The sequence below is a fragment of the Aplysia californica genome, unplaced genomic scaffold, assembly GCF_000002075.1.
Source record: "Aplysia californica isolate F4 #8 unplaced genomic scaffold, AplCal3.0 scaffold00112, whole genome shotgun sequence".
Lineage (NCBI taxonomy): Eukaryota > Metazoa > Mollusca > Gastropoda > Aplysiida > Aplysiidae > Aplysia > Aplysia californica.
This window is the reverse complement of record NW_004797382.1, coordinates 58,297-72,313: the sequence shown is the minus strand read 5'-3', so window position 1 is coordinate 72,313 and position 14,017 is coordinate 58,297. Positions and strand designations below refer to the sequence as shown.

Sequence of the window (14,017 nt, the reverse complement as noted above, 5' to 3'; positions counted from 1 at the left end):
ATGTGAGTCATTGGACTAAACAAAAGGGGGGGGAAGATTATTAGTGATAAGGGTAGGTAATAAGCGCTGAGAGATCTTGGTTGTTGTTTTTTTATATATATACACACAGTTTCAGAAAAATATAAAGCGTTACAACAGCTACGGAGAGGCGGCCATTTTAACAAGGGTGGGAGGTCATATCCGAGTGGAGAGAGTCAATAAACACCAAAAGCGGTGCGAGGTGGAAGGAGGGGGAGGGGGGGAGAACAATGAGTAAGGGAGGCAGCCCCCTAGCATACCCACCCCGTGGATCAGGGGCATAGTCCTATAGCTCATGGCTGTTTTTGCTATCGTCCTAAAAAGAGAGAATTCTTGGAGAACATTTTACACAATTGTCATCTGTAACAACGTCTTGTGTTCAACACGACAGCATCATGTGGTTCAAGAAAACAGAGAGATTTATAATGACTACATGAAAATTGGTGTGAGCATTCATTCATCAAAGACCTCAGCAATAATAAATCTGTCTTTGGTTGCAAGGATTGAACAGAACATTTCTTTAAAGAATGGCAAAAAGAAAAAAAACACAAAAACTCTGCCAAAAACAATATTCAGGAGGATTTCATTGTGTGCGGAAATGAAAAATCTAAAACTACATTTTCTCATTTACATTACTATAATTTTGAGGGAGTTTTTCCAGAACTACAATGTATTGTCTCAAAAAAGGTTTACAAAGTAAAATCACTGTTCAAATTTTTTTTCAAACACAAATCCCATAAAGTTTGCTTTGGCAGAGTTCAATTGCAATATAAAGCTCAATCATTGATCTAAAATTAACATTCAATAAATCAGCATTGAGATGGCTAAAGCATTCATAAATCTCTGAGAATACTGGTCAATAAATGTTTAAAGCAGCTGAAAGATTGAAGCAGTTCTGACAATCAGATTATGGTGGTACAAGAGTTCACAAGGTCAGTGAGACTCCAATTCAAAGTCCAAGCCTGTAAGCGATTAACACAGATCTGGCATACAACACAACACTAGTGTAAAGATCATCAGCATGACATTGGCATGAGAAATAAATTTATAAATATATATATATATATATATATACAAATAAGTATGGCAAGATCCTGAAAAGAAGAACCACAAAATAATAAATGACAAAGTGCCTGAAAGCATCCATACTGAGTTTCAAGAACTTGGTAAGAAAATTTTGGCTAAAGTATCCATTTAATAGCTCAAATTGTGTGTGTGTGTGTGTGTGTGTGTGTGTGTGTGTGTGTGTGTGTGTGTGTGTGTGTGTGTGCGTGTGTGTGTGTGTGTGTGTGTGTGTGTGTGTGTGTGTGTGCACGTGCGTGTGTGTGTCTTGTAACTTGAAGGCATGTAGATAGCACTCATAAAAGACCACACTTCATGCATAATTTATAACAACAGCTAGCCATAAAAATAAAGTGAAGGATTTTGGTTTAATTAAATTATCCTCTTTCCAAGATACAAAAAAAAAAAAAGTAAAAAATGTACAAAAATAGTTTTAATTCTAAATCTAAAATTTTTTATACATACTGATCCACTATATACATTCAGAGACAAATTATTTAGAGATAATTTCAAGAATTAGAAACCATCATAAAAATATCCTCGTCTTGAGTAGTTCTAAAACACTCAAGCCGTTATTCGTAAAAAATACCTCGAGCATGTTTGTAAAGCAATGAATTTCAAGACGAGTATAGAGATAGCATATGCCTGATCAAGAGGAATAACAAATATTGCAACTCTGTTTGCCTTGAGTATTATTCCATGAAATCGGCTCCCCCCCAAAAAACCCCCCAACCAAACAAATGTTATCTATTCGGAGATATAAATGGAACTGACTTGCTATCAGTTGGTGAGTTGCTCGATGCTTTTGCGAAACTTTCACAACCTTGCTCATAGCAAATTCATGAAGAGAAGTTTTTTTTGAGCAATGTACACATATAACAGCAAACCTGTGACATCGATAACACACATTCAAACAACATATAAACTAGGGAACAGTTTGACGAAAAATGCGTGGGAAACAACTACCACATAAGGAGGCGGGGTAGGGAGAGGTGCTGTAGTAACGGTGTGACTGTTCTGTTGTTTTGATTGGCTGTCAGTGTGTGAGCTCCGCCTATCGACGTTTGGTGAGAACACCTCACAGATGGTGGAGGGGAGGGGCAAGCCGTTCACGCCCAGTCCTCGCACTGGGCTTACTGACTGATCGTTTGTAAAGCTTTCTGAATGCTGTCTTACGTTTGTGTTGTAGTGAGAGAACCGAAACATGCGGTGGAACATTAGGACAAGCAACTGTACCTTAACCAAAGCCTGAGATGAACGATGGAGAGAACGCCGCAGAACAGGAAGAAGAAAGACCATTGAAGACAAATTAGGGAAACAATAGAATATAATTAGCAAAAATCAAAACTAGTATCAGTATCAGATGGTGAAGACAGCTGAATAGAATGGGGAAATAAATATACTGAGATAATCACACAGATTATTCATATATTGTAAGGTGAAAACATTTTATTTCGTGATTATAATATCAGAGACATGGAAGAGACGATAACCAGATTAAAGTCTAAAGACAATACTCTTCGAATGTAACTTGACTGGTCCATTCACTTGAGCTTTTTCTAGCATTGGTGAAAGCGGCATCTTCAAAACATCAAGTGATTTGGTAGTAATGCAGCATTTATACCACAAGCTATAGCAGCAAAAGCAGCTTAAGAGTCTGAAGATGATGATGTATAGATGACGTAGAAAGAGACAGAAATGATGAATAAGAGATGAAATTGGTGAACCCTGGGGAAAGTTTGAGGATGTGTCCATGACCAGAAGTCAGAAAGTTGTAGCAGCAACAACTAACTTCCAGTGGTTTGAGTTTGTATCTGAGGCTCTCTGTTCCATTGCAGTGTAAATTAAGTTATTATAAAAGCAGGACCTACGAATTCACCATTCGTTTTGATAAAACGTGAATGACACGTTAAAGATTCTGTCAATAACTTTGGACACTGTGACTAATCATCCTTCTTTCCTTGAGGCAACATAGAAATGTGATTTATCAGCTGAACTATTGACACTCTAGTTTGTTAGTAGAGAAAACTTGTGATACCAAACCAATAAAAGAGGAGTCATCTCTGAAGACTTGTTTTAAAGCTTTTTATTTATTAAAAATTTCAACCATTTCAATGCATTAATACCAGAAATTGAAAATCAACACAAACAAAGAAATAAAAACAAATATCTGCCACACCACTGTTTTGTTTCATGCACATTATGATATTGTGTAAAGAATATGCCGGGAAAACTTCACTGCAGATGCCTTCGTTGTAGATTCATATATTTATAGATTATATAACCTTGTCTGCACAACTGGATAGCAATGAGTCCAAAACAGACTAAAGGCACAAACATCTGACCACGCGTGCGTATGAGTTTTATGAATTTAAAAATGAAGAGCAAAAAAATAAAAGAAAGCGACAAAAAAAAAAAAAAAAAAAGACGCAGAAACGAAAACATATAAGCACATCATCTTTGAATGTGTATAAAGGATCTAAAGAAAAAATGTATAATGTCATCTTTGAGCAAAGCACACAATGAAATGAACTGAGATTTTGGGCCTGCAAAAAAAAAAATAAATGAAAAAAGACAAACAGGCAGTTTTACGCAATACAAATTATGTTTCAAATATCTAGGGGAGCTGGTCTGTAGAAATCTCTAGAAATGTTTCGACATATCCTGCCCTCCACTTCTGTTAAGTTTACTCCACATCTTGCACTTTCTTTTAAATCTTGATGAGCGGACAGAAATTCATTTAATTTTACTTAAGCCAGGAAAAAAACAGGATTTTAAACTTCTCCATGTCTGAAGCACTTAACATAATTTTCACTCGCAGAACGGCAAATAACCTCAACAAGGTTTAGAAAATGACAGACAGGACTTGGGAAAAAAAGCTGGCAAAATAATCTGCTATGAACACAAGCTGTGAACAGACGTTGTTTTGATGAAAGGAAGAGAAGATGGGATGAGGGGGATGTAGAGGAAAATTTTTGTGTCGAAAGAGCAAAACGTCTCAGCTGTCACTGGAACCTATTGTATGTGTGTGGGAAAATGGTTTTGTATGTGAGTACATGCGAGTACATGTGAGTTTTTTGAGTGTATAAAAGAGTTTGTATGGGTGTGTTCGTGTGTGTGTGTTTGTATGAAAGAGAAATACAGAAAGAAAGAGAGTGATAAAGAGAGATAGCGAGAGAGAAAAATTTTAGGCAGAGCGGGAGAGAGAAAAAAAAAAGAAGGAACAAAAGAGAGAAACAGATTTTGAGAAACACAGAGAGATTAAAGAACGACTTATAGACAGCACGAGTGTGAGTGACAGAATGAAAGATTTTTTTGTTTGTTGTTTGGTTGATTGGGTTGGGTTGTTGTTGTTGGGTTGTTTTTTTTGGGGGGGGGGATAAAAGAGTTCCACAGACAAATAAAGACAGAGAAAGTGCACTAGCTGAAACGTACTTTACTGAAAATTATGACTATGAAATAAGATTTGAAAGCCTGAGAGAAACGGGCACAGTGAAAGTGACAAACAAAATGTCAACCAAGGCAGAGACGGTTGGTGGCCAAATGGACATAGCAGAGTTAGTTCCCCTGAAGGCAGAACGTTCACAACCACATTGTAGACCTAGCAACAGGTACCTCGGAGAACTTAGAGCAAACCACACACAAAAATGGTCACATATGTCTAGTGCCTGGGTTTCATAAAAATTCACGCCTTTTGTTAATTAAGAGGCCAACTCTTCATCTTAATCTTGTTTCAGCTCTTTCCACAAAGAAACGTTTTAGTCCTGAATGAAAAATGTCCAAGAACTGTTGTTTCAGTTTAATCCTTGAATGATTGTCTTTAGTCTTTAGATTCCTTTTTTTTACTTTCACATTGATAGAACTTCTATCTAATTTTCCTTTTGACCCGATGGGTGCAAAGTTTTTATTGAAATCATCATGTCGTACGTCCACCCCGAGATCTTAAAAAAAATTTCAACTGCCAAATATACAGGCCTATTAACAACAGTTGTAAAGCACATACAACATGCTGTAGAGCGTGGATATGCCCTACATCTTCTTTTTCTCAATCCCATCAATGCGCTTTATAAATGCAATCATTATTACTATTATTATTGTTAAATCACTTTTTTCCCGGAACCTTCAGAAACCTTAGAAAGTGTCGTGACAAAATTAGTACTCTTCCAGTTATCCTATCACAATTAAGAAGAGTCCGTCCCTGGGTAAGAATTTCTCAGACATTTTTAATGCCATTGACTAGATCATCAACCCAGCATCGATTAATTCATCCACCCAGTTTTCTCTACCGGTTATGTGTCCTGTCTTTCCCCTTATCTCCCACAGAACACCAATCCAATTTGTTCTGCCGGCTATCTGTGTAGTCTTTTTCACCATATCTTTCACAGACATGATACTTCCTGAGACAACGCTACAAGCAGACAAGATTATATGTTTGAGGGCAGTCCATTACTCAATACAGTATATAAAAAAGATATAAGTACAATACAAAATATATGCGTATACGTATCAAACCATATGTTATTGGAAAAAACAAACCAGCCGTCAAGCACTGCTGTGATAATACCCTGTGCGAACTCTGTGCCAGCTAGCTATGAGCCTACAACACTGACCGTGGCGCGGAGAGAGAGGGGACCAAGCTTTCATCTCGTGGCTGCCTCAGTTCTTACTGTCTTCCCGAGTCAGGGGAATCAGCGTAGTAGGTAGTGGAGGGGAAGGGGGAGGTTGTGGAGGGGGTGGTTTGGGGGGGGGGAGGAGGGGGGGAGCAAGGACTGACCACCATTTATGTGTACACTTACACTTTACTCCTATTGGGATTTTTGGCTTGTTTTTGTTTTTTAATTTTATTTTTGCTTTTGTTTTTTGTTTTTGCTCCACAAAAAATAAAGACAGAACTACAGAGGCATCATGCAATCTCTATTGTTAGCCTGTAGATCTTCATGCTGATCAACTTTCAATTAAAAAACAACTTGTTTCAGTTTCAAGGTTTAGTTTCATTACTACAAGTACACCTCTAACCCAAAGACACATTTTTGTTCTTTCTTTTTTATCTAGCATAACATTTTCACTTTCTTTTCCTATCAATATCTTTTTCTGGACATTTTTGTTTCCTGACCGGATAGATCACGGATCAATTAATATTAAACGACTTTTGAGTTCAGAGCTGAAGTGGATGCAATACTTAAATTTAGGTTTACTGGAAGAGCGAAGGGAAAAGAGAAGCAGTAACTAGAGCACTGTGGGGGAAGCTGTGAGCTATCTAGTGCCAGGACGTCTAGAGAGTGATACTTGACGAAAGCCTTGGATTGGTGGCTGTGCTGTGACCGAAGACTGACAAGCACGGGAGAAAGGTCTAAGTCCGCTTTCACACTAAAGTGGCAAAACGCAAATGAAGAAGGCATATCTTTCCTCTTGAAAGCGAATTATAAACTCTTGCGAAGCATTTTACTAAGATAGAAGTCATGAGGTATGGTAGGTTACAATTTACTTTAACAAAACAGAAAATGTGAAAGATAAAAATTTGTTGCTAGCCACTTCAGTGTGAAAGACTGCTAAGTGTGGCTTCACATCCATGCATAGGTCATAAGTACTCTCAACAATGATTGAAGACAAGAATGCTTGACAAATATTTCAAAGACATCTTTCTGGAATGTTATTATATTCATTGTTCAAGAATTATATAATAAGTCTCAACATTAGAACAAAACAAAAGTTTTAGATGAGTGTATTGAGATAAGCGGGTGTACTTTCCAAATCCCATTTCTGAATCTAGTGTACACTAAGGGAAAGATTCTGCGGGGTTATAGGTCACATACAAGGTTGGTTTTTTTTCCTTACAGTAGCTTACCATGCATATTAAAGGGGGTGATCTTGTTTTGGATATTGGCAGTGGTGGTGGTGATGAAACTTGAGAGGGACAATGATGCTATATGTCATGTCCTCCCCACGAGATGAAAGCTTAGCCTGATATACAGCTTGTTCGAATATGTGTATCACATTGGAGCAGTTTTCATCAGCGTGAAGTGAATTGAGTATAACTCGAGTAAAAATAAACCAAAAGAAATGACATGCTATGTACACTTTATTTACACACGCTTATCATTTGATTCAGAAAAGTTCCTTCAAGCTTTCTTTGGATATCAGATCAACTGTTATGAATATGCAAATAAAGGAAAAATAAAAAGCCACTGCTAAAGTAGTCAAAACACTTGTGAATAGCACACTGGAAGTGTAAGTAAAAATCATCTTTCCTTGGCCAACATGACTGGCTTAGCAATTTACCATATCACTTATAAAGAAAACTTTTTGAAGTGCTGGAATGCATTCTTATCTTCGACTCTTTAAAAGACCTGAATCTTTTTCCTTTAACCAGCATTTCCCTTCGTAAAGATTTGATGTCATATGAACTTTAATTCATCCGTATTGCGGTTTCTGAATTTTGCTTTTCAGTGTTTGAATTTAAGCAAAACCTACACGGACCGTCCAACAGACTGTTAAGTCTGTGTATTGCTCCTAGCGATTCCATTAGTTTTTTCGGAGAAGACCGTAGACATAAGCAAAGAAGCACATTCTTATACGAAATACGCTTAGAGATAAACATTAAAAACACGTCCTATAAAAATCTGTTCCCTTAAAGCCCTTTTTTACGACATTCAACAGCTAGTGAGCAAATCAGTGATGTGTTAGCTTCTCCGACATTCTTCTGTCACATCTAGTTATAAATGATCACAGCTCTGCTGGCCATAAATAATCATGTTAGATAATACTGATGTATCAAATGAACAAAATAAATCTGATAAAAATCAGGACTAGATAAAAACGATACAAAGTTAAATAAATACGATTTTTATAGCACAAAAACTCAATAGACATTCTGTTGTCCATCATTTCCACACTATTCCATCTCCAAAAAAAATTACTAAAGTATCAGCAAATTCGGATATTACTTCAGGATACATGTACTGTGCTCACTCCAAGGAAAACTTTAAGTCCTACAGGAAAATGTATCCATAAATCAACATTACAGAAAAGTAATTGAGATCGTCCATATCTTTGGCTTCTCCTTTAGGATCAGCATTACTTTTCCACTATCTCCGCTGATCTTTAAGTAAATTTATTATCAAAGAGCATTCTCTGATGTTACTCAATACATCTTTGAAAGTTGAAAATTTAACAAAACTTTCAAGCTCAAACAAAAAATATTTATGGGGACTAGACCTGGGTTTCTCAATCTTTAGAAACTTGCTGGCCACTGTCACTATGAAAAAAAATGTAACGGGGGCCGGTTTCCTTAACAGACTGCAAAAAATTAATTTGAAAAACAGCACAACGTATCTTTTCAGCACACAAAACTATGTGCCACAACCAAAACCGGACCTTGGCCCTCACATTTAAAAAGCGTAGACTAAACTGAGTAGCTATTTCATTGTTATGTTTTTTTTGGCAAATCTTCATGTTCCTGTATTCTTTTCAGGTTGCATTTTAGAGTCAAGCTGAGAAAACTGAACAGTACAATGTATTACCAAAGTTCTCAATGACAGCTTCAATTACTGATCTTCTGATTGCACCAAAATGCAACATGTCTCTCACAGATCATATCTTTGTAACTGCAGGCATCATGTGTGCTTGAAATTCAAAATAAACTGTTCTCATTTAAAATTGAATATTAAATCTGATAACATAAAACACAGAGGTTTTTAAAAAAGTGCTTTACAAGTAATAACCATTTCATACTCACATTCTTTCACACACACCCACACACATGCTAGATAAAACAACATGAAGTCTCAATGAAGCTAAAATATCACTATCTCTATATGAGCTTAGCAAACACACTTACACTCCCGCAAAGTTTTGGTAGCATCAAACAACCGTCAACACAGCTATGCTATGATTAATTCTCAAGTTACAATAGCATGAAAGTTGTTATAAGTAACCCCTGCCTACACTCAACTCATGTCAAAGCAATAAATAAGAAAGAAAAACACAAAGAAAATGTTTTAATCTTTTTCATGAAAAGCAAAAGCTCCAAAGATATCTGTAACAGTACTTACATATGACATAGCTACATATCTACAACTGGCTGCTATAATATTGCACTCGACATGTTCAATAACAAACCCTACCCACTGATGTATACATTACGCCTGTGACGGGGCCAACAAGAGGTGCTCAAAGAAAGAATTATATTTATATCTGTCCGATCCCAATACCGATGTCTAGAAAAATGTCTGAAAAAGTCGGATTTTTGTTTTGAAAAGCAGTGTTCACGACAACAGCTCAACAAATAATTCAGCACAACCACGAAAAAGTGACAAATCAAAGGTGAAAACGTTCTGCTCCTGCCATTCAAACTTGCTGCACAAATGGACACCAATCACTACAAACTTATCTTCAAAACAGCCACCAGGAAGCACTTGTATTAAAAGAAATGAAAAACTAAACATTCGAAGTGTATTAAAAGAGAGATGAAGATTTTTTCCCCAAAAAAATCTGAAAAAAAAAAGATTAAAGCAGTTTACTCTTTCAGGAGAGCCAAATGTTGAATCCTAGCTGCTTCTAGAAATAGAGACAGAATATAAATAATGAAAACCTCTTGCTTTCGTCACGTAAGTTAAAGCCTTTAGCCCAGGTCCTCAATGTTCAGCTGAGAACACAGTACGCTACGTCAGAGCAGTCGCAGAGCTGTGTGCATGTGTGCGTGTGTCATGACCACTCCGTCCGCGGCGCGCACCTGCTCAAAGAGTTCACCTGTACTGAATGGGGTAAATGAAGCAAGATTGCTGGACCAACCTGGTGCTAATAAGGTACTGGGCCAGTCCTATGCACTCTGGGGATCCGGTGATGGTCACCTTGCGGTCAGATGAGCCGTCCTCTGCGTTGGAGATCTTGATATTAGCACCAGACACTTGTCTGTGGAGACAAAGACACAGTCAGGGAAAATTACCACAGACGTAAAACAATTGTACAAAGGTAAAAACAGCAAAAGACTTGCACAGATGGAGAAAGCGGGATAAAAAACTTGGGGGGGGGGGGGGGGGGGGGGGGGGGGGTTGCAGAAAGGTAGGAGTTGACAATAGCACTCAAAATCAGAATTGATGTTCATCACTTGCGTAGATAACCTTGACTTTATATAACTGGATAAATTGTACATCGGTTAAAACAGTTGTTGTTTGGGGTGCAGTTTACACTCAGGTAGCACAATTACTGCCAAATTTCATGAAAATAGTTGGACTATTCATTTAATGGCGCTATTGACAAAATTAAAACATGTAAACAGCATATTTGTAATTTTTGTAAAGAACAGAGAACATCAAATGAAGTGCAGAAAAGAAATAAAAAGGACTGATCAACCCCTGAGCTTCCATCTATCACCTTGAGAAGATGCCTAATGGATGAATCCCCCCACCCCAAAAAAACCCCTAAAAACAACCAAAAACGCAACAAAAAAGCTCCCCCAAAACAACCAGAAAACCCCATTCACTACCTCAGAATGACAAAGTTCTGTCTGCTCAATACCTAATTTTGAGAAATTTGACGTCAACATTTTTTAGTTTCACAACATGTCAAGCTTTTGCGAGAGCAATTCTTTGAATATCTTGATAATGACTCGCAATATTCTTACCACTTTGATAGAGCAGACAGAGCATCTTTTTTTCTGACCTCATGGTACTAGTAACTCAAAACGTCCAAAAATGTCACATAGAACTTTGTAATTCTGAGGCAGCGCATCGACAGGAATTTTGAGAGCCATGTGAATGTGGAAAAAGTCTGTACCTGATCTCATTGATCTTCTGTCCACCCCTGCCGATGATGCATCCGATGAGGTCGTTGGGGATGTTCATCTCCTGAGCTTGTTGACCGGGGCTGGGGAGGGCCGGGGGTGGGGGGCCAGGGTTGCTGGGCCTTGGGTTGTACTGAAGACTGGGACCCAAGCCTGGGGAAGGGATGAGGAGATGAGCTGTCAGAGGAATAAAGTTTGTATCATTCAGGGGAGTTCAACAATGGCGTATTGATAAACGGTTTGTATCATTCATGTGAGTTAAAACATACTGTATTGATAAACTGTTTGTATCATTCAGGGGAGTTCAACAATAGCGTATTGATAAACTGTTTGTATCATTCAGGGGAGTTCAACAATAGCGTATTGATAAACTGTTTGTATCATTCAGGTGAGTTCAACAATAGCGTATTGATAAACTGTTTGTATCATTCAGGGGAGTTAGAACATATTGTATTGATAAACTGTTTGTTTCATTCAGGGGAGTTAAAACATACTGTATTGATAAACGTTAATATTTTAGAAGAGCCCACAGAGGGCACATCATCAAAAGATCCAGTCATTTACATAGTATAATTTTTCTGACTTATAAAATACTTCTTTAATAAAAAAGAATCAGTCCATCTTTGAATATATACATAATGATTGATATGTAAATGTTTTAAAAGATGCTAATGAATAGATACATTAGAAAATAAGAAAAAAAATTTTCCTGACTATGAAGCAGAAGTTTTAGCAATTTTGAATTTAGAGAAACCCTTGATATGTTAGTAAAATGTAATAAAACGGCAATATTTTTAGGAAATATTAATACCGTAATGGTATCTAAATAATATCAAGTTACAATCTGATCATTTTGAAAAAGTGTTAACCATATTCTAAAAAGTCAGGTTTTATCAGTCAGATCAATTGTTGACCTAAAAATGTACACGCATCAATTTTTCTACTTTGTGAAAACTCACATAAATTGGTTTACATCTGCATGTTCCATTAAAGACCATATGAGTGTGAGTGTTTGTGTGTGTTTGAGTATGCGCGCTTCCAGACCAAAGGGCTAGAACCCAAATGGCCGCTGGATCGGAAAAGCAAAGTAAAAGTAAAGTAAGTGTAAGTGCGCGCGCGCGCGCGTGTGTGTGTGTGTGTGTGTGTGTGTGTGTGTGTGTGTGCATGTGTGTGTGTGCATGTGCATGTGTGTGTGTGCATGTGTGTGTGTGTGCGTGCGTGTGTGTGTGTGTGTGCACACACGTGTGTGTGTGTGTGTGCACACGTGTGTGTGTGTGTGCACACATGTGTGTGCGTGTGCGTGTGTGTGTGTGTTCGCATGAGTGTGAGTGCGCGCATGTGAGTGTTTGTGTGTGTGTGTGTGTATACATGAGTCCTTTTTTCTCTCTCCTCCCTCAAAATGCCCTTTCCTCTTAAACATATAAATGTGATAGGTTGAAGTACAAAATAAAAATCCCAATACAGCTCATCTATTATAACGTTAAAACAATTCTCTTGCCTTTATTACCTTTGTCATTCAGACTACCTTTTTGGGACGATGGTTTGACTATCAATTGCAAGACTTTTTTGGGGGGGTCACGACTGACCACTAAATGTCGTGATACCTAAAAATGACCTTGCAGCACAGTTGCCTACAAGAAAAGAAGGTCAAAATTCTACTCCTCTCAGTGGGAAAGACAGATAGGCTAAATAAATGACTTTTACAGTATGATTTTAAAAAGTATTCAACCCCCATCCCACCCAAAAATTACAATTAAAAAAATATTTTAAAATACAAATGATCCCGATCGCCACCCTTAAAATTTATATTTTTAAGAAAAAGTAAAATAATAATAATAATAATAATAATAATGATAAAAATGATAATAATGATAATAGTAATAATAATAATAATAATATTAATGATAATAAAGAATGAGACAGCTCCAGCTAACTCGAAGGTACAATACTAGTAAAAAGACACATTTAAAAAAGCATTGGTTGATCCTGGCTTGTCACAGTGAAGTGAAATAAAGGAAAGTTAAACACACCCAACTAAATGTATTTTCAGTGCAATAAGAAATAAATAAAAGCACAGTTAGATAATCTGTGTGGGCATATGTATAAACAGATCAAAGGTAATTTAATTTTTTTTAAAAACCTACGAAGAGACAAAAAACCAACACTAAATGAATACATAAAATGAATGTATAGAGGAGAAAGCTTAAATTACGAGATATATGGGAGGAATGGAAATTACTGATTTTAAAAAAATCCTCATCGTAATAGAAGACAAATGGGGTTTTAATTTATTCTGAGAGAGGATTCAAAGGAAAGACGATTCTACAGGCGTGCATGCATAAACATATGGGTTAAGCTCCCTTTGTGGTAGATAATGACATACTGAATTACCAGTTCTTCAGAAAACAAATGGAAAAGACACACACACACACACACACACACACACACACACACACACACACACACACACACACACACACCACACACACACACAAATAGGGCAAGTACTGCCTCTCACACTATCCAATCTCAAAGTCATTATCAAGTTCATCTCATTGGTTTAACCATAACCAAACCTTTGCTCTGCTTTCATAAAATACTACCCGTATCAATGAGTTTTTGTTTTTTCGAAAAATCTTTCACCAAAGTAACTAAGCATTTACGGAAGTGAACTCTGTGCTATGTTGATGTTTCAAACCTACACTGAGTCTGCGAATATCCACAGCTGACTGATAATGAAGTCAAAATGACAAGCACCCTTATGTTCTAGAATTTATTTTTAATATTTATAAAGCATGTTTACCGATAGAGTCAATCTCAAAGGAGCCCTTTCAATACAGGTGAAGTGAGATGGAATTACTTAAACTTTATGACATTTGGTTTCCATGAAGATATAGAAAAATATGGTATTACTCCTATCCTCAGCATCAGTTAAAAAGGTTTAGAAAACAAAAACAAAACGGAAACATACAAAAAAACGAACAAAAACATATCATAAGCACATAAATATGATAAAATTAAGGTTCAGTTCTTCAGATAACATGCTAGGAAAACAATAACCTTCACAAAAGCAGGACATTAAAGAGAAATCCAGGTGAGTGAGTGAGTGAGTGAGTGAGTGAGTGAGTGAGTGAGTGAGTGAGTGAGTGAGTGAGT

At 37.0% G+C, this 14,017-nt stretch overlaps 1 protein-coding gene across 1 annotated transcript in view; it reads right to left on the bottom strand.

Moving 5' to 3' along the window:
- The window catches only part of LOC101847575 (poly(rC)-binding protein 3), a gene marked incomplete at its 5' end in the record, with an annotated part of 80,523 nt that overhangs the window by 14,834 nt on the left and 51,672 nt on the right, over positions 1–14,017 (bottom strand). The window contains 3 exon segments of the mRNA XM_035969071.1: positions 2,317–2,328; positions 9,871–9,990; positions 10,855–11,038. Of these exon segments, the coding sequence (XP_035824964.1) occupies positions 2,317–2,328; positions 9,871–9,990; positions 10,855–11,038 (316 nt within the window).